The 19,613-nt window shown below is 33.1% G+C and overlaps 1 protein-coding gene across 16 annotated transcripts in view; it reads right to left on the reverse strand.

Annotated features, from left to right (window-relative positions):
- Positions 1–19,613, reverse strand: part of ADGRL3 (adhesion G protein-coupled receptor L3) — an 859,984-nt gene that overhangs the window by 71,584 nt on the left and 768,787 nt on the right. For all 16 annotated transcript variants that reach the window (XM_082463707.1, XM_082463718.1, XM_082463716.1 and 13 more), the window contains 2 exons: positions 10,086–10,152; positions 8,728–8,819 (listed from right to left, as the gene is read on the reverse strand). In XM_082463707.1, the coding sequence (XP_082319833.1) occupies positions 8,728–8,819; positions 10,086–10,152 (159 nt within the window). The remainder of the gene's footprint in view (positions 1–8,727; positions 8,820–10,085; positions 10,153–19,613) is intronic.

Raw genomic sequence — 19,613 nt, forward strand, 5'->3', positions numbered from 1 at the left:
ATCTCACTGGCTGATCTTTCTAAATCTACTTTGTAGACTCTGCATTTCCAAGATCTCAAAAGTTAGAGTGACCCAGGGTTTCAGTCCTTGGTCTTCTTCTTTTATATGTCTATATCAATCCCTTTATTATCCAGTCACATGGGTTTAAAACAAAATCTACTGTGACCCATTCTCCCAAGATTGTAGCCAGTACCCACACTCCTACATTTGAGGGGTGGCCAAGGAGTGGCTGTTTGTGGGAGAGACAGACACAAGTTGGATGTGCTGGTTGCAGTGTCCCCATGCCTGTGTGAGGCCCCACATGGTGTGGGATGGAAGTCGAGGTAGGAAGAGAAGGAAGATGGGTAGTGAGTCAATGGCCATATCCTGACATGGAACTCCAGGGAACTGAAGGATTCTAAACTCAATCCTGGCCTTCCAGGTGGTTTTCAAGGTATATCTGTTAGAGTAGGAGGTTAGAATATGTTTAATTTATCATTTTGTACTCTTGCCCTGAGCTCTGCAAATGTTGAAACTGGCCTGTTCCTGCCCACAGAGATCTGAGCCAGTCCCCTATGCCAGATCCCTGCTTTCCCAGACTCTCTTAAATTAAGAGGTGGTCATGTGATCTAGACATGTGATATGAGCAAGGAGCTTCTGGGAAATATCTTCTACCCTGACCATGAGAGAGAAAGGCATGAGAAAAGGCTTCTGAGGAAAGCGTTCTTTTCTCCCTTCATTTTTGCTTTTGAACACAATTGCTAAAGGATATGATGGTAGGAGGTGAAAGAGCCATCTTTGGACCACACGTTGACACTGTGAATGACAACAGCCAACATGCTAAGGATGATAAAAGATGGAAAGAGCTTAGGTACTTACTACCATTACCGAGCTATTAAACCAACTATGGAACTACCTACCTCTGGGTTTTAGTTTCTGTAAATCATCAGCATCATTATGATTTAGGCCCTATACTGGTCAGCATTTGCTACTCATAGCAAAGCTATCCTAACAGAAACATACAGTGACTAAGTGACAGAAACCAGTCTGGCTGGAAAACCACTATCTCAAATTTTTGTCATATCTGCATACCACCTTTACATTATTACTTTTTTCCCCCAAAATATCTCACTTTGCTTAATGTTTTAAAAGGAAATATATCATTGTCATAAATTTAAAAACCAGGATCATTTACCATTATAGAAAGTAATAAAGATATATAAAACAAAATCAATACTGAAAATAAACAAAACCTGAAAACCATTAAATGCAAAAATAAAATAAAATAAAATCTATATACCAATGAATCCAGATTTAAATCTTCAGCTTTCATTATTCCAACTGCCTACTCAGCATCTACACTGTAATGTTTAGTAAGTCTTTCAAAGTTATGCTGTTAACCACTTCCCCCAAAGCTCCTAATCTACCCCTAATGTGATTTTTTTCTACAGTTCCATATCTCAGTACCACAAGCCAAAAACCTTGGAATCACACTCCACTCTTTTCTCTTATAGTCTACGTAAAATATATTAGCAATTCTGTAAGTTCTATCCTCAAAACATATCCAAGATTTTAGCACTTCTCGTTTATTAAATAAATTAATGAATAAAGGACAAAAAATCATATCAAAGTTTATACATTAAAAATTAAATAAAATATGTGAATAATATGGAATACAAATATTATTTAAATATAATTATTCTCAGATTTCTTCCACTCTTATAAAAGTTTAAGTGAATATTTGCTCTTAACTATTTGGGGGGAAAAACTACAGCCTTATTATGACTACTTATTTTAGATTAATTTTGCTGTTGTGTGTACGATTACTTCAGAAATTTTGGTTTCATAATACAATTCTGATTACCAAACTTTCCCAAAGCTGACTGCACATTTCATATAGGATACAAAGGAAATCTGAGTCCAGCCACATAAAAAGAACACAGGAGCTGCTAAATTTTACATTTTTCTCATAAAGAAGAATTATTTTTCCCTTAGGTAGTCTCTTAGGCTTTCTCATCCTTAGGCTGCAATTGACTCTCCTAATTCTGATATAAACCTAATTATTTTGGGGAAAAGTGAAAGAATTATTTGATCTCAAGGTATAACACTTAATAGTTCCAGTGTTCCTATGACAGTCATCCTTCAAACTGTTTTTTTCTCAAGTGTCAGCTCACAGAGTATGAAGTATGCCAAATACAGTGATGCATAAAACACCTGGTTCCTAGAAAGATCACATAGGGATTTGAATGCATTTTAAAGAGAAAGCCTCAAAACAGAGACTAACACTTTTAACGTTTCAGAAAACTTAAAACTACAGCGTAAAGCACATAATACAATGAGATTGGCAACAACACTTGGCGAATGTACAGCTTCGTGAACCAGTGGCTACAGTTCATTTTCCATAGAAGTGATTGTTAAATGCTTGTAAATTGAAATTAAGTTAATCAGCAAAGGACTAACTAATACCTAAGCGACTCTAGTGGTGTCAACAATACACAGGGCTCCAAACAGTGCTGTTTAGATTGTATTACTTTTCAAATACACCTGCATCATTTATGATAATGTTATGGCACATTTCCAGTGATATTTAACCACAGAACAAGGAAATGGAGGAAAGGTGGGGAAAATGAGATAACAGATGATATTCCTTTCAGAATTTCTTAAAAAGTATTTTATAACAATGAATAAAATAAATCAATTATTGGTTCTGACTCAAGATCTAAAGTGTTGGGCTTCCCTGGTGGCGCAGTGGTTGAGAATCTGCCTGCCAGTGCAGGGAACACGGGTTCGAGCCCTGGTCTGGGAAGATCCCACATGCCGCAGAGCAACTAGGCCCGTGAGCTACAACTACTGAGCCTGCGCGTCTGGAGCCTGTGCTCCACAACAAGAGAGGCCGCGACAGTGAGAGGCCCGCGCAACGTGATGAAGAGTGGCCCCCGCTTGCCACAACTAGAGAAAGCCCTCGCACAGAAATGAAGACCCAACACAGCCAAAAATAAATAAATAAATAAATAAAATTAAAAAAAAAAAAAGAAAGAACTAAAGTGTTCAATGTGTGTGTGGGTGTTGAAAAGTATATTTGATTAAAAAGGCTTGGAAAAAAACACATCTTCAGTATAGTGTGTTGGCCCTGTAATCTTTCTATAAGACGTGACAGTTTTTAAACACATCTCTAAATATTTAGAAATATTTTAAAATAATTAGAAATTTGTGATGTTTTCATTTAAATTGAGTAGTTTTGGTGGTGGAAGGTAAACAACAAATAAAGTCAAGTGAATGGAGACATAAGTTTTTTTTTAAAAGTTGGCATGGACTATATAAACTATACTGAGCTTCCTGTTTAAAAACCCAAAACAATATTTCAACCTTTTTACATCACTAGCTAATATTTTAAGAAGAATGAGAAAGTACTATAAATATTTTCCTCAAAACTCATCCAGAAAACATTGACGTGGATGAATATTTTTATTAAGTATAATTCAGAACTAGGTTTACTGTTCTCATAAAGGATCAAACTTTTTTTAAGATATTGCTCTGACTACAGTATAAAAATGTTACCATTTTGAAAAGCAGGCCATATATATATAATTCCATCTTAATATATTAATATAAAGAAGAAAAATTAAAGCATTGAAATTTTTTTGTGATGTTGTTGCATTTTTCAGGATTATATCATTCTGCTTTTCCACCTTCAATATTTTAGAACCCTACCACATTTAACTCCATGAAGTACTAATGTAATACTACTCAAGCTAAGTTACTTAACTGTTTCTACCAATATCTGGAAACACAGTACAAAGCAAAAGTTACCTTCTTAAGGAATAAATAAGTTATTATGGATACCGGTAAGGCAAAACATTTTTCTATTCATCCCTGAAGCTACTCAGAAGCCTTCTTAGATTTTGTTATGTATGGCAGGTGTCCAAGTTCACTGAGACACTTCTTTTTTTTAATTTAGAGCTAACTACAGAACTTGCTATTTATTAATCAAATGAACATTTCACTCCCAGAGCCAATTCTTTCATAATAGGATAACTCTGGCTTAAAAAAAAAAAGGATCATATCAGGCAAATTCTTTATGACACTACATAAGAAACAAAGCCAGGCAAATTCTAATAAGATTTTGATAAGAGGTTGAGCAAATTTCACTAAGGAAAACACAGAGAACCAAAGGCAGCAATATATTTCCACATAGAGTGGTTAAAAATAATCAAACCATCCTGTATGAATACTAAATTATGAGCTGTATGCTATACATATATGACTATATTTAATTATAGCAAAACTCTACAAAGTAGAATCAATTATTCCCAATTCTGAGGAGATACTGAGACTGAGAGCCATGATGTAACTTGCAAGATCATATAACCATCACAGGACTGAACTGAAATTCAAATTGAAATTGTGTATGACATGAGTTTTTGCTCCTCTTTAGCACTACACCTTCCTTTAGCAATTAGAGCACAGGGAGGAAGGAAGGAAAGTGAAAGGTGTTTCTTTAAACCATCTGACATTGTGTTTGCCAGCCCATCACTCATGTAAAACCCAAGTTAAGGGGAGATACCAGAAATTGGAAAACTGGACTAGGTCAAAATCAGAATCTTGGATGCAGAAATCTGTCCCTGGAAAAGGGCAAAGGGTCAGACATAGGAAAGGGAAGCTTAGTAGATTCCTTGTCTCTCCATACGGGCACCAATTTTCTTTCTTAGCCCTAAAAGCTTCTATTATTTCTTTTAATTCTGCAAAGTACTTGTGATGCTGCTAAATATTTTTTCAACAAGAGAAGTAGTTGGTAACTACAGAAATGATCAATTTTTATTTCTAAGTTAAATGTCAAGCGTGCTATAAATGCTCCTCAAGAATTAAAGTTTTAACTGTCATAATACTACAGCGATACTATAAATTAATTTTGTACTGATAACAATTCATTAATTGTTTTATTTATATTTATATTATTTTTTAAGAAGTAGGTTAGATTTTTGCTATGATTACTGTAAGCTCCAATTTCAACTTGTTTGAAATTAAATCAGAAAATTCAAATGGCTGGAATTACTTTTTTCCTCCAAATATAATTACCTATTTTGATGAAAAGAAGACAAAGGACAAGTAAGCAAACAGCAAACCGAAATGTATTATTTAGTTTTAAGTACATTTTTAGTTAAATCTGAGGCTTGGAGTACCTCATTTCCTCTGTAATCACGTTAACTACAGGAATTTATTATTATTTTTTCCCAGAGTATATCATTAATATAGTAATGAGCCAACGAAATGAATGTTTTATACTAATATCAAAAGGTGTTTATTACGATGACTGTGAAGTAAATTTAAAATTAAAATATAATTACATTATTTAAAAATAATAATTAAATTAATTAGAGTAAATTAGAGTCAGCCATGCAGTGTTAGGGAAAAGAAAATCTGTAGAGTAGCAGTGGATAAGACCTGAAGCACAAGTGAGTGCACCCAGGATGGCCAGAGGGGCACATGGCTTGAAAAGGAACAACTAGACCAGGAAGGCTAAGTAGGCCATGGTAGGAAGTCTGGACTTTAGTATAAGAGTAACTGGAAATCACTGAAGAGTTTTACCCAAGAGAGTTGCATGATCAGATTTAAACTTTTCAAGAGATCACTGTAGCTAATGAAGGCAGGAGCAAGAATCAGTATGGGGAAAAATGTCAGGAGACCACTGAAGCAGCTTTGCAGAAGAAGTTCATGGTGGCCAAAAAAGGAAGTGGTGGTAGTGAACATGGGAAGAAGCAAACACATTTTAGATAAAGAAGATATTTCTATGTGAAAGAATGTATATAATAAAAGTAAAAAATATTTGATAAATGAACGAATGAATTGTTTTAGAAAGACACTGACTAGCAAAAGGCCTTATATGGTGAGTTTATTTTCTCAATAAACTGCCCAAGGTGGTGCATCTTATTCATCACTTTACAAAACTACAAAAAAACCCCAAGAAAACATTATTAACTTTTATGCCCTTTCCCTGTACTAAAAAGAGAAGACATTGCAAATAAATGATGCTATGCCTTTAAAATACTCTCACATCACCCATATCACTTAAAAATTCATATTATACAGATCCTTATTTTTGTTAAAAACAAAAAGGATGCCAGATTTTGTGTTCTGCTTAAACCTTTCTTAAATTCTTTCCTTATCAATTATGCCCTGGTGATTTTTTTACAAGCACTTATTAAATAGTTAACATATTTTAAATGAAATAAAATGTCCTTCAGATTCTGGAAAGTTCTAAGGATTATTTTCTTGAGATTTCTCTCTTATTATCTCTCTCCTGCATGCTCTCATATCCTGTAGATGATCATTTTTCCCACTTTGTAGAGGAGAGTAGGCAGAAATCCCTCAATTTACTGCTCTACCCTGGTTCCACCAACATATCTACATCACGCCTATTATTTATTTTATCTAGTCTGAGTAGAAAAGGATCCTCCTAGCTGGCTTCTGTTATCTCAGTAGAAAAGTGTCCTTCATGAAATTGAATGGAGTGGAATTACTCTCCCGCTATTCTGGATCTCATTCCCTATAGTTCCTCAGGTCATGACTATAACACTGATTTCCTTTCCTCTGTTTCTAACCACTTTTTTACTGGTTCCTTCCCATCAGCATATCCATATCCCCTTTTTTTCCATCTTAAAACCACCCTCCATATTCTTTCTAATAGCTACTTAATTTTTCTCCTTGAGCCTTATTGATTTTTCCTTAAAAAGCATCATCAAAGGCTGATTACATACCTCTGCTCATTTGATGGCTGGGTATGTTTCATTATTATATCCATTTTAAAGAGGATAGGAAGCCTCAGCAAGGTTAAATAAACTTTCTAAAGGCTATAAACTATAAAGCAGTTTAGACAGAATTCAAATCAAGACAGCCTCATTTAAGGCTTTATTTTGCTTTGTAATATAAAGTTTGATGCCATCAATATCATTAAACGTAATTATTAGCTTTTGTGTGTTTGTTTTTCTAAATAGTAATATCACAGAGATTCAACCCATATTACCTAAAGAAATACATACGAATACTGAGAATACAAATCTATCTTTTAAATATGTGACTGTACTAAGTACAAGGCCTTTTTGAAATTTTTAATCTGGTAAAAGCTGTTACATAAATATCAAAGTATTATTCACTTCTTTCTGATAGTACTTTAAAAGCATAACAAAAATGATAATAAAGTATTATACGCATTTTGTTTAATATTACACAATAATAGATATAAAGATGCAATTTATACTAAAGTGAGTAGACGTATGATAAGATAAAGAAATTATATTTTATGTGCCTATTTAACAATCCAAATTCAATATCATCAAGAGCAAACGGTCCAAGGAACTAATACTACATTTTAGAAGGGCAGTCTAGTTGTACATAATTCAACAGTATAATGACTCAACTAAGTAATATTAAGAAGTACAAAAGACTATTACTCATAGTAGATAACTTCTAGTTTGCTCCATTACATTATTTTTCCTAATTCCTTAGCTACCTTTTCAACTAATGTAGACAGATGACCCCTTAAACAAAATTAAATACTTAATGTCAGTACACTTCTGTCACTACAGTCTTTAATGTATTACTTTATTCTATAAACATTCATTGAGGGTCTACTATGGGCAAGGAACTATGTCAGGCACTGAATGTAGGAGGATGAAAAATGGGTGACATAGCTTCTATCTGAGATAGTTCAAGGAGCATGTCAGTAGCACATGAAAGTCACAGGCGACCTCATGGAACTTCTGAAAGTGCATTCATTTAAATAAAAACATTTAACCAAGTTAACACATAGCACAGGCAAATCATATACAAATGCTACTTAATGTAGAATATATGTTAATGACTAAAGTACATGTTCATATTACTCTTTCTCAAGTGTCACAGCCTCTAAAGGAATAAGACAAAATTTTTGGTTACACTAAAGAACTATTTTTTTTTCCCAGAAAATGTAAATTGTCTTCTTTTCGTGTATATATAAAAGAAGCACTACTAGTGAGGAAAGGATTGTGGATATTTTCATATCTCTGCATGGTTCAGGTTTTTGAGCATGAAAAAGTAGAATCTGGGTTAAAGGATAAACCTTGGGAATTAAAAGATGATTGAATAGGTAGTGACAGTCTTATGAAGAGATTTACTTCCCAAGAGGTAAATGTTAACATTTCAAAGGGGGTACAAGCTGGAGCCATATATATGTATACAATAGGATTTTACATTAGGGAGCTGAGGTATCCTTTTCCCTCTCGGGAGGAGAGGAGGGCAGCTGTACAATAGCTCTTCTGCAAAAACCCAGGTTAATAATTTCAGGGTTCCTCTCTTCTGGTGTAAAAATCCCCCTTTTGGTATTTGCAGGTGCCACCATCTCACTCTCTTCACACTGCTCTGAAGAAGAGATGGAGTGTTGAGTACTGGTGTGGTTATTGCTCTAACAAATAACAGTCTGCCCAGACACTGCAACTTTGTTTCCTGGACAAAATAAATAAATGCATCTAATAAAAACTTATCATACTGTAAATAAGAATTTAGGGGGAAAAGTTTCTTTGAAGACAGAACTTCACTATACTTATTTTCAGGCAGATCAAGTCACCTCAGTAGTCAATAAATGATCTTATTCAGCAAAGACAACACATTGATCTTTATCATTTTGCCATAAGATTTCAATACAAAGAAAAGTAGGGATAGTTTAGTGTATCAGAGTAAGGTAGACTAAAGAAAAGAAAAAGAAAAATCACTTACTTGATATTATCAAGACAGCCCGATTCAGGTTTCAGAATGGCAGTGTGATGAAACATTTTATATAAAGCAATCCCAAGGAAGATTACATTAAGCTGGAATGTAAAAGGTACTGTTATATAGCATAACTGGAGTAGAAAAAAAGTCAGTGTATTCTCTATGACAGATGAGTTTTTCTGGGAAATTAGCTCTCCTACACTTATAAAGGAATTGGATCATACATGACTGCCTAGTGTTTTAGTAAAAGCAAGAGGCCAGTTTGGGAACTCGGGATACCAATGAGTTACAAAGCACTGCTATGCCAAATACACACACATACAAAATCAGCAGCAGTTGGAATGATGATATGGAAACTGCAAGACAAAGCCAAGTCAAGTATATATTTTTAAAAAAGACAGTAATTATTCCAGGTGTGTTACTATATCTACCCTTTAAACATGGCCCTTGATTTACTGTTCAAGTGCTACATTACAAAACATAAATACAAAAATCATAATATTTTTGAATAGCTAGGTCAAAAGGGTTATAAAATGCTGGTTAAATTTTGATGCTACAACAAATTAGGATTAAAGTAGAGGGAACCCCCACTGACATTGTTATATCACTGGACCAAGAGAGAACATATGATTTGAAACAAAACAAAATAAAAGCTCCAGTGTAAATTTCAAATATCACACATATGTAAACTGTATAGAAAACCACATGTTGAATTGTCCTTGTCACCTGCTTCGTTTGTATATTCCAGAACTTGGGGCTATTTTGTATTTTAAAATGGTAAGTATATAAATAATGATACCACCAATAGTATCTCAATTAGGATAAATAATTCATGTTTGAAATCAAGATATTATGCATTTAAAAATTAAAAAAAGAAAGTATGATTCCAGAATGTTTACCTAACCTACTTATCATTCTCAAGTGAATTCCTCTTAAATTTTAAAGTTTTTGAGATTTATATAAAAACAAAACTGGAAGGAACAGGAAGGTGTTTTGCCACATTTCCAATTTCTGTTTCCATTCATAATTCAAATTATCCAAATGAAAAAGAAAGAAAATGTACTATTGTCAAACAAAGTCATCACTGTTTAAAACCTATAAAACCAAATGGATTATGTTAGATCAGGCCCCTGAGGAGCCACAGTACTTGCAAATGCATGTTTTCTTCTCCCAAGGGTTTTGATTAAGTATTTTACAATATAAAAGTAGACTATAATGAGTGTCTAATTGCTTGAGTTATATAGGGTCAAATAAGTACATGCTTTCCCCAAATTACTCTATGTAAATTAAAGATAGACAGCATGAGGATAGTGAAAGTTTTATTTCTTGACCTGGGAAACACATAGTTAATTAGGAGTTCTTACCATAATTATCAAGGTCGCTGGTCCTATAAAACTCCAAATGAAGTAGGTGTCAAGTCGGAGCCAACATCTGCAATGAAACACAAGGAAGAGAAGGCATTCAAGGACTGGATATGGGACATACATCAAGAGTGAGCGAGTGACAGAGAAGAATGTGAGCTGCAAAGCATTCCACTGGGAGACAGGAAATATTACATTGCTTGTTCATTTAAATGCTGAATTATGTGCCCAATTTCTGACAGCACTATTGATGGAGTAAGATAATCACTCCTAGAGGAAGAAGGAAAAAAATGGCACTGGGCCTATTTGCTAGGGCCTTTTGTGTGTCATAGAAACCTTAAAAAAAAAAAAAAAGAAAAAGAAAGAAAGAAAAAGCCATACACATAGCCATTGAATCGAGTAGCTTTAAGCTATCTTTTTCTCTCCAATTATGGTGCTACATAACCTGTCTATCAGCTGTCAGGTAAAGTGACATTTTCCTGTCAAGAAGATCTGAGGAAATTCAGTACAAAGAAGAAATAAATTTGGTATCAGAAAACTGAAGTTTAATTAGGTTGGGCAGCCAACCTTTGAGAGTTCTTAAGTCTTAAAAAGTGCATTGTTACTGCTAGTGCTTCTGGGGTTGCAAATTATCCTTAGCATCCCATGAAGTTGATTCATGACCCAAAAGTAAATTATTAATCACTTAATTTCAGTTACATTTAATACTCCCTCAATTCTTAAAGCCTCTGGGAAATTACATTTTCATTCTTCAGGATGACAGGGAGACAAAATGGAAGTGACTAGTTATGAGAAAGATTAATGTAAATTTTGGACAAAATACATTTGATGTTAAAAATCATATCTTGAATTATTTGCCATTTGGCTATATTTGAGGCATAATTAAAAAAGAAAACATCTCCAGTGGAAAACAGTCGAGTGCTTTGCTAAGTGGTCTAAAAGAGCAAATCCAAAGTATGTAAATATTTCTGATTATTATGTAACTGTTACTTAAACCTCAGCAATAATGGAATACCAGAAAAGCTATGTAGAAAGAACTTTATCTATGTCAATACAGGACTAAATAAATAAAATGTTCCCTATTCATATGATGAAATGTTATAAAATAGTCAAGAGGGAGGAAGTAGATCTTTATATGTCAATAGAATAGACCACAGTAACAAAGTTTAGTGAAAAAGTAAAGTGAAGAATCTATACATCTTTGAACTATAATACACATATTTTTGACAGATACATATATGTATGCAGTTTTTTTTAATGAAATGGGAAAGATCATCAAACTCAGATTAGTGATTGCCTCTCATATGTGAGTAGAGAGGACCAGAAGCCCACGAAAGGGGCTTTAGCCATGTGCTTTATTTTAGTAATTACTGAAAGCTATGTGCCAAAATACTAATAGTTTTAACATTTGAGTGATAGAGGCAGTGATATTTATTATGTTTTTTTTTTACTTTTATGTAACTTCAATTTTTTTTAAAAAGGTTAGAAGCTAAATTTTTAAGTAAAGAAATAACCAAATGCCTTGAAAAAAAGTGATTTCAAAACAAGAAAATCTGGCCTTATTCTATTAAGTTAAATATATGTAAACTAATTTCAATTGGAGTATAATATTTGCAGTCCAATCAGAAACTGACTACAAGTTCATATTTTTTACATAGATATATAATTTCTCTTTATTCAAAATAAACATAATAATCCAATTTGAAAAAATGTTATTAGGGAGGCAATCAATACTTAAACTATTAGCCATTAGTTTGAGTAATTGGTTATCTTTTTGCTGTGCTGTTGTTCAAAAAATTTGGTCATGGAAAATAAGCGTGGTATTGCCAATAAGCAGAAACAAACCAGAGAACACAAAGGTTGAAATATGAACATTGTCTTCGTTCTGACCAGAGGCTAGTTTGTTACCGCCCTAATGACAAAGGAGTGTGTGTGTTGCGGGGAGACCAGAGAAGGGGAAATATTTATGGGTCTCTCTGGGTTCTCAACAAAGACCACATTTTCCCTCAAGATAAGGACAATAAAGGACAAAGCATAGACATATTCCCAAATTAAAACATACAAAAGCATACACATACACACAAACACATACACCAGAGTCCAAGAATGTTGCTGAAATTGTAACAGCATGATGTACTAATAATACATTTAAGAATGACTGTTAATAGTACAGCCCCTGTTCTTCTGTAGGTCAGATGAGTTTTAGACAGCTAATCTGAGAACCAAAACACATTTTCAGCAAGTTGTTTTCAAAGGAAAATGTATTTCAAGAATTTCTGAAAACTGTTATTCTACAGGTTAATGACTTCTTAGACAAACAATTTTAATTACAATATTACAGAATGTCTTGGATAAAGTAGGGAATTAAAAAAATTTACATAATTTCACCAAATGTGTTGTTAAAATAAAATAATGTCATTAAATTTTAGCCTTACAAAACTTTTATACTTTTTGAAAAAGGTCTTTGTTTTGCAAATGCTTTATTTGGAAGTAAATGTGCTTTTGGCATAGTGATCTCTAAATGTAGAAGTGAAATTACTTTAGAAGTTATTATTTTTTTCTGTAAGAAAATTCTTCAATATCTATTCGGTACAACAGATTTCAATTCTCTGAGGAACTGAACAGTGAAAGAGGCGATATGAAACACTTAACATGTATTAAATAAATCCTCTCTCCTTGATGGCTGCCTGGGCTTGACTACCTTCTGGACCACAGTGTGGCAAGAATCCCTTTTCTAATTCAATTGCCATATGGCCATACCTGCTGTTTTTGGCCGCATGATGGCTTTCTCAAAACTTTCTGTATTTCCTCTTTCCCATTAACAACCTTAAAAGCTTGTGTGATTTGTGCCCTGAGTTTCCTGTGCCAATGTTGAAAGAATTCACCCTGGCTTTAAGGTGAGGGAGAGTACAGACATCCCTCAGAAACCATGGAGAATTGTTTCCAGGATCCCCCGTGGATACCAAAAATCCATGGATGCTCAAGTGCCTTACAGCTGGCCCTCCATATCCACTCATGCTGAATGCATGGAACCGGAGGGCCGACTGTATTATGTGTGTGTTTTTACATGCCTGGGCACATACATCCTACCTCATAGTATTCTCTAAGTTTAGACCATTCATTGTCACTTAGATACAATGCAAAACCACTGATTAAGGGGAGACAAATGCTATAAAGGAACAGCTCATTGTACTAAACATAATAAAGTCCAACTTGCAAATGGCCAGATAGACCTGCCATTGAAAAATACAATTTATCTGAAAATTGCCTTTATCCACTAAGCATCATTTAATTTGTGAAATCATTAATTTTAATAGGCTACTTTTGTTTAATTTTTAAGATATATCAATTCTTTTTTTAAATGAACTTCTATCATATACATAAAATCTATAAATTATGTTTATATCAGTACTGTAATAAAAGAGATAACCTGCTGTTGAAAGAGCAAATGCATTCTGATGACATTACATGCTTATTTGAATCAAGACTGAAAAATCTTACAAGACCAGATATATTTTGGAATTCAAAGGAGAACTTGTCACATACCATAAACCTTGACTTTTTCTCCCATTTACCTATACAAAGATGTCACTGAAATTCTTTTTGTAGCAATTTTTAAAAAATTATAAAATCAGCATATATTGCCATATATTTGATAAAGTCTTACTACATTAATTCAGGTTTATTAGTTTAATACTCTAAACAACTGATACTAATCTGCATGGATAAATTATTATGCTCTTCCAGAATTATTTTCTTCCAAAATATAAGAAACATTACTGCAAATTAAATAATAATAAAGGTGTTGAAATCTGGATCAGTCTCCTGTAAAAATGTTAATTACCAATTAAGCAAGTACTACCTTTAGGTTTACTCAGAAAACAGAAAAATAAAATAATGAAATTAATTAATTTCTCAAAACAGGACAACAGAAAACCATGCTTCTAAAGCTAATTCTCTTCTCCTACTAAAATACTCCTCACCATTTTTCTATCATCAGTCATTTTAACAAGGCATGGCTCTGTATTTTAAAAAGTGGTAAGACCAATTGACCAACATATATAAATGTCACCTAAAACATATGTTTTCTAATGTTTTTAGGTACCAGTAACACTACCAGAGTGTAGTTCCTTATTCAAAGTTAGTTTAACGTTGTTCCATTAAGATGCCTTGGGATACTGTATTTTTTTGCCTGCTTAATTCACTCTTCTCAAAGCGGACATCTGACCATTAACCAATTCTTCGAAGTAATGTAAATTAACAATGATATTTGCTTCATTTTCTACAGGACCTAAATCACAGACTAAACTATCCTTGTTGAGTATTAAATGTAACCAGTAAACAATCTTTGTGACTGATAGACCGTGAAATTTATAGGGTTTAATTATATCAGGTTATTTATGAGAGTTTGTAAACTACATATTCTTTTTTCCTCTGTAGCATATGCAGATCTTTCTATATTTGTACTACAAATATCTGGCAAGATTGAGAGAAAAAAGAAAGAATAAAGAGAATTGGGGCAAGAAAGAAGGAAGAGAAGTGGAAAAGGGACAGATACACACTTCAAGCATAACTCTACTCTAGTTCTAAGCTTACTGCATAATACATCTGCTAAGGGTTTTTAAATGACATTTGTATCACAGCACACTCATGCATCTAATATTGAAATACTTTGCGAGCAAGTGCATGAACTGGAAAAAAGATTGGCAGAGTAATGCAGGAATGGAGTGTGATCACTGGTACTCAAGACTGGCATTTGTGGTTCAGCTACAATTTTGAATTTTAGAACACAAAACTAGATCTCATACATCAAATATAGGTTAGGTTGTCTTCATGCACCCAATATGGTTGTTGTTTTTTTTTTTGGCTGTGCCACATGGCTTGCGGGATCTTAGTTCATTGACCACAGATTGGACCTGGGCCCTCAGCAGTGAGAGCATGGAGTCCTAACCACTGCACCACCAGGGAATTCCCCTCAATATGTTTTTTAAAAATAAGTGTTTCATTATTTCTTCAGCAAAATACATGTAGTTTGGTGGACTACAAAGGTAAGAAAAGTGCTGTCTGCTATAATTTATTAATACTAAATGTTGGAATAATTCCCATGGTCCCATGTTGCTTGAAATAACAGGAGGCAGTAGCATAAGAATTGTAATCACTACTCTTATAAATGGATGCTTTTAATATAATTTATTTTATAATTGAAACAATGTTGCTAATCATAAAGTTTGTATTCCTTCATTTGTATCAGCTAAGTAATAGTACCAGTAATAATAACAGTTATAATTTAATAAATGCTTACACATGCCAAACATTTTACATGCATGCATACTTAAATATATATACATATATATGCACACACATACACATACATATACATATGTATTTACTCATACACACACAGTTTAAAATATTGCAGTAGTTTTGCAAGGTACTTATATAATAACCCCCACGTTACAGATTAGAAAGTCAAACTGACTTGCCCACAGCCACATGGCTAATAATTAGTTGAGCCTGAATTTTATTCTAGTCTACCTGACTCCAAAGTCCCTGAACCTAATATGTGTTTCTCAAAAAGAATAAACATACAAGTTATAAAATAAATAAAAGCTATAGTTTTGTTGACAATGATAAATTCTCAATGAGTAGATGAGAAACTTATATGCTGTACATAAAGCACAGATTGTTGAAATATGCCCCAAGTAAAAATACTAGATCTTTCCAAATATAAGGTGATCTCTTGATGTTAGTAAAAATTTTAGTATTTTTAAACAGCTTTATTGCAGTATAATTTATATACTCTAAATCATCCATTTAAAATATATAATTCAATGCTTTTAGTATATTTAAAAGTTGGGAAATGATCACTGTAATCTAATTTTAGAATATTTCATGGCACCAGAATGAAAACTTGTACCTATCTACAGCCACCCTCCGTTGTCTCTACCAAATTCACTCCCTTGGTATGGTAATGGCTTCCCTACCCTCTCCCCAGTCCTAGTAACCACTATACTTTTTGTCTCTAAGAATTTGTCTATTCTAGATATTTAGTACAAATGGGATCACACATGTGTAGTCTTTTGTGACTGGATTATTTCATTTAACATAATGTTTTAAAATTGTGTTCATTTTGTAGCATGTATCAATACTTCATATTTATTTCCAAATAATATTCTATCATATGGATATACCACATTTTGTTTATCTTCTCTTCAATTGATGGATATGGGGGTTTCCACTTTTTTGGCTAATACGAATAATGCTGCTATGAATATTCATGTGAAAGTTTTTGAATGAGCCTATGTTTTCATTTTTTCTTGGGTAAATCCCTAGGAGTGGAATTGCTAGGTCATTCGATATCTAATGTTAGCATTTTGAAGATCTGTCAAAGTCTTTTCCAAAGTAGTTAGCTGCACCATTTTACATTGTCACCAGAAATATATGAGGATTCTGATTTTTCCACATCCTCACCAATATGTGTCATTAGCTGTCTTTTTGATTGTAACCTTCTAGTGGGTGAAATTATGATAAAAGGTAATCTCTAGATGTGGAAGTTATTATATATACATCTTTGGTTCCAGTAAGAACTTAATTTCCATATTAGACTTCAATTATATTTTCTAAATAACAGGACAGCAGTCCTGATGTTCTCTTATATAAGCTCTGGAATGGATAACTCCTTAACCAAAAAAATTATGCTCAACCCCAAATTCTTATATATGGTGATAATCTTATGCCAGTCATAGGGTTCCTGGGTGATGAAATGATGATACAATAAGCCCTCAGTCTCTGATATACATACACATAAAATATGCTCTTAGCTTTAACAACAGAACATATAACATACTGAGCATTCCCCATACACATATTGAATGACTATCTTGATATATGTCAATGATAAATACTTCTTCATTATCTGTACTTTTTCCCACTGGCCAACCTAAAGTCAAACATGCCTGGTGATAAATATTTAGTAAGGTAAATGCTTCATGTCAACACAGTGTTACAAGTAGGAATATTTTACATATAATAACATGCTTAGAGAAATATTTCAGATGAATATATAATGTTCTATGAGTAGGATGACGTGCTTAGACGTTGCAAAATCTATTGAGTAAAACTATGCATATAACTTTCAGATACTATCAAGTTTAATGTTCCTTGGCTCAGCTCCTTCTTGGATAATAATATAACCTAGTATTTTAAAAATCAATAATCACTTTTCTACCCAAATGATTATGCTGGTTAGAGAATGAAGTGGCAATAAAGAAACTGGGGGGCTTTTAACTAGCAGAGGAGAGACTACTCCTTTTAGAGCTGTTGTTAAGCTAGTGAGCTAAGAAGACAAATCTAAGATTTAACAGATGATTTATAATAATTTTCAGATCATAAAATTGATTTCAATTATTTTTAAAAGCTCAGTTATGCTTTTAGAACTCAAGGATGTTCTTTCTGGTCCATTAAAAGTGTTCATGACCTAATCAACATCTTTCAGAAAACTTTTACCAATTTTTGAGCCCACATTTTAATTTCTGGGCTATTCTCTGAGCTTTACTCCTTCCCAGCACCCTCCCTTCTCCTCTTCTTGGAACCTACTTCCAGTCCTTTTCCAATCTACCCATGACTTTAACCACTGCTTTTTCTGTCATAAAGTTAGATTTCAAGGAAAGTGCTATAAACTATAAATGCAATTTTCTCCCTTTGAATAAAAATTAACTGTTCAAACAGTTTGCATTTTGGGAGGTAATATTGAGGTAATTAAAGTTTACATGAACTGATTAGTTTCAGGTCATAAAATCAAAGTACTTCGCACAGAATTTCCGTATCAATTCTGTTTGAATTATTAAGTCAATGCCAGCCTTTCTTTTTTGACAGTATCATATTGGATGGCTTCACCAAAGTCAAATGCTCTACCTCTGAGCTATAACCCCATGGATGGCTTCACTGAATGTTCATATGAATAACAGTATAAGAGACTAATGGTAGATAGAAAAACAGAGAGAAAATGGAAAACACCCCATAGTCAGTGCAATTTAGACCTGTGGTCCACTAGCTGAATTTTTTTTTTTTTAATGACTGTATTGGACTTTTAATCTGATTTTTTAAGTGTCCGATAATTGTGACTAAATGTAATTCTAAGTAAATTCTCTCGAGAATAATGTCAATACAGATAAAAAGATTTCATTAAACAACATCAGAAAATAATGAGATTCTCTTATAAATATTGCAAATTGATGGCAAACTAAGCAACTTCTCGAAATCAAATTATGTATGCTTTATGTGTGAGTATGTGTTTTCTACATAATAATCAATTCAACAGCCCTAATAACATTTAATAGAAAAACACATCATAATCCTTCAGCCAAACGGAATATGATAGTTACCTCTATCTGTATCAAAATAACATTTATTTAACCTACAAAAACAATTCTGTCTCTAATTTTATCTCCTACCATTGATACGATTCTCTACTTTTTAGAAATGTAAGCTATTATTATTATTAAAGGTTTCAGAAATAAAACCTCATTGTTATTACAATAAAATACATTAAGTACATTAAGAGGAGAGAAAAGAAAGAGAAATTTGTTATTTGGATTACTGTAATATGTATTCAATGGTTTTAGTCTCGATGTAATCCAAGTGGTTGAGACTAAGAAGTAAAAATTTAATAATAACAAAATTCCAAAAATAAGTAAAATAGACTTCTGAGAAATAAAAATTTACTGTATTAAGCTTAATAAGAATTTACAGAAAATGAGTGACAATATGTCTCTGAATTCTGGCTAAGTCCAGTTTATTTATGACTGTAGACTTTACATATTTGTATTTTAAAAAATCAATGTAGCACATAAGAAGGTAACACTGGCAGAAACAAACAAACAAACCAAAAAGCCCCCAAATGTGATGAGCAGGAAGTAGGAAATGCCATTTGAAATAAAAGAAATAAACAATAGTAACAGAAACCACACAACAAAAACAGATTTAATAATAAGGAACAAGATACATAATTCTATATGCAGAAATCCTTCCAGTGTATAAAAATTCATTGCTTATATTTTTATTTGAGACAATATCTTGATTAAACTCCTGACGGAAACATGATCTCTTCATTTCAGCTTATCAAGTAAATACAAATGACTGAATAATGTTTCTTTTTCAACACCTGATTCCTCAATGGGTAAAACAGCACTGTATAGACGTTGGGTTGGATGAATTCCCAGAGAAAGAAGTTAAATCTTTTTTCCATGTATTTTGAAGGTCTCTCTCTGGACAATTTATTGAAAATGCACAAATGAGACACTAAATGCTCTATGCCCACCTGTGAAAGAATTTTAGTGCAATTTTCCCTATCCTTTTCTATCCCTCTTTCATTTACCATTTATTTTATCTGTATCTGTTTTGCTTCTCTTTGTGTTGGGAAAAATCATAATGGTGAAACTGAACTATTATTAAGGCTTGTTTTAAATCAATGCCTGGGAAAAAAATTAGCCTCTATTCTCACAAAGTGATAATGTCAGTAAATGAGATCTT

Source organism: Balaenoptera physalus (assembly GCF_965194825.1).
Source record: "Balaenoptera physalus genome assembly, chromosome: 5".
NCBI classification, from domain to species: Eukaryota; Metazoa; Chordata; class Mammalia; order Artiodactyla; family Balaenopteridae; genus Balaenoptera; species Balaenoptera physalus.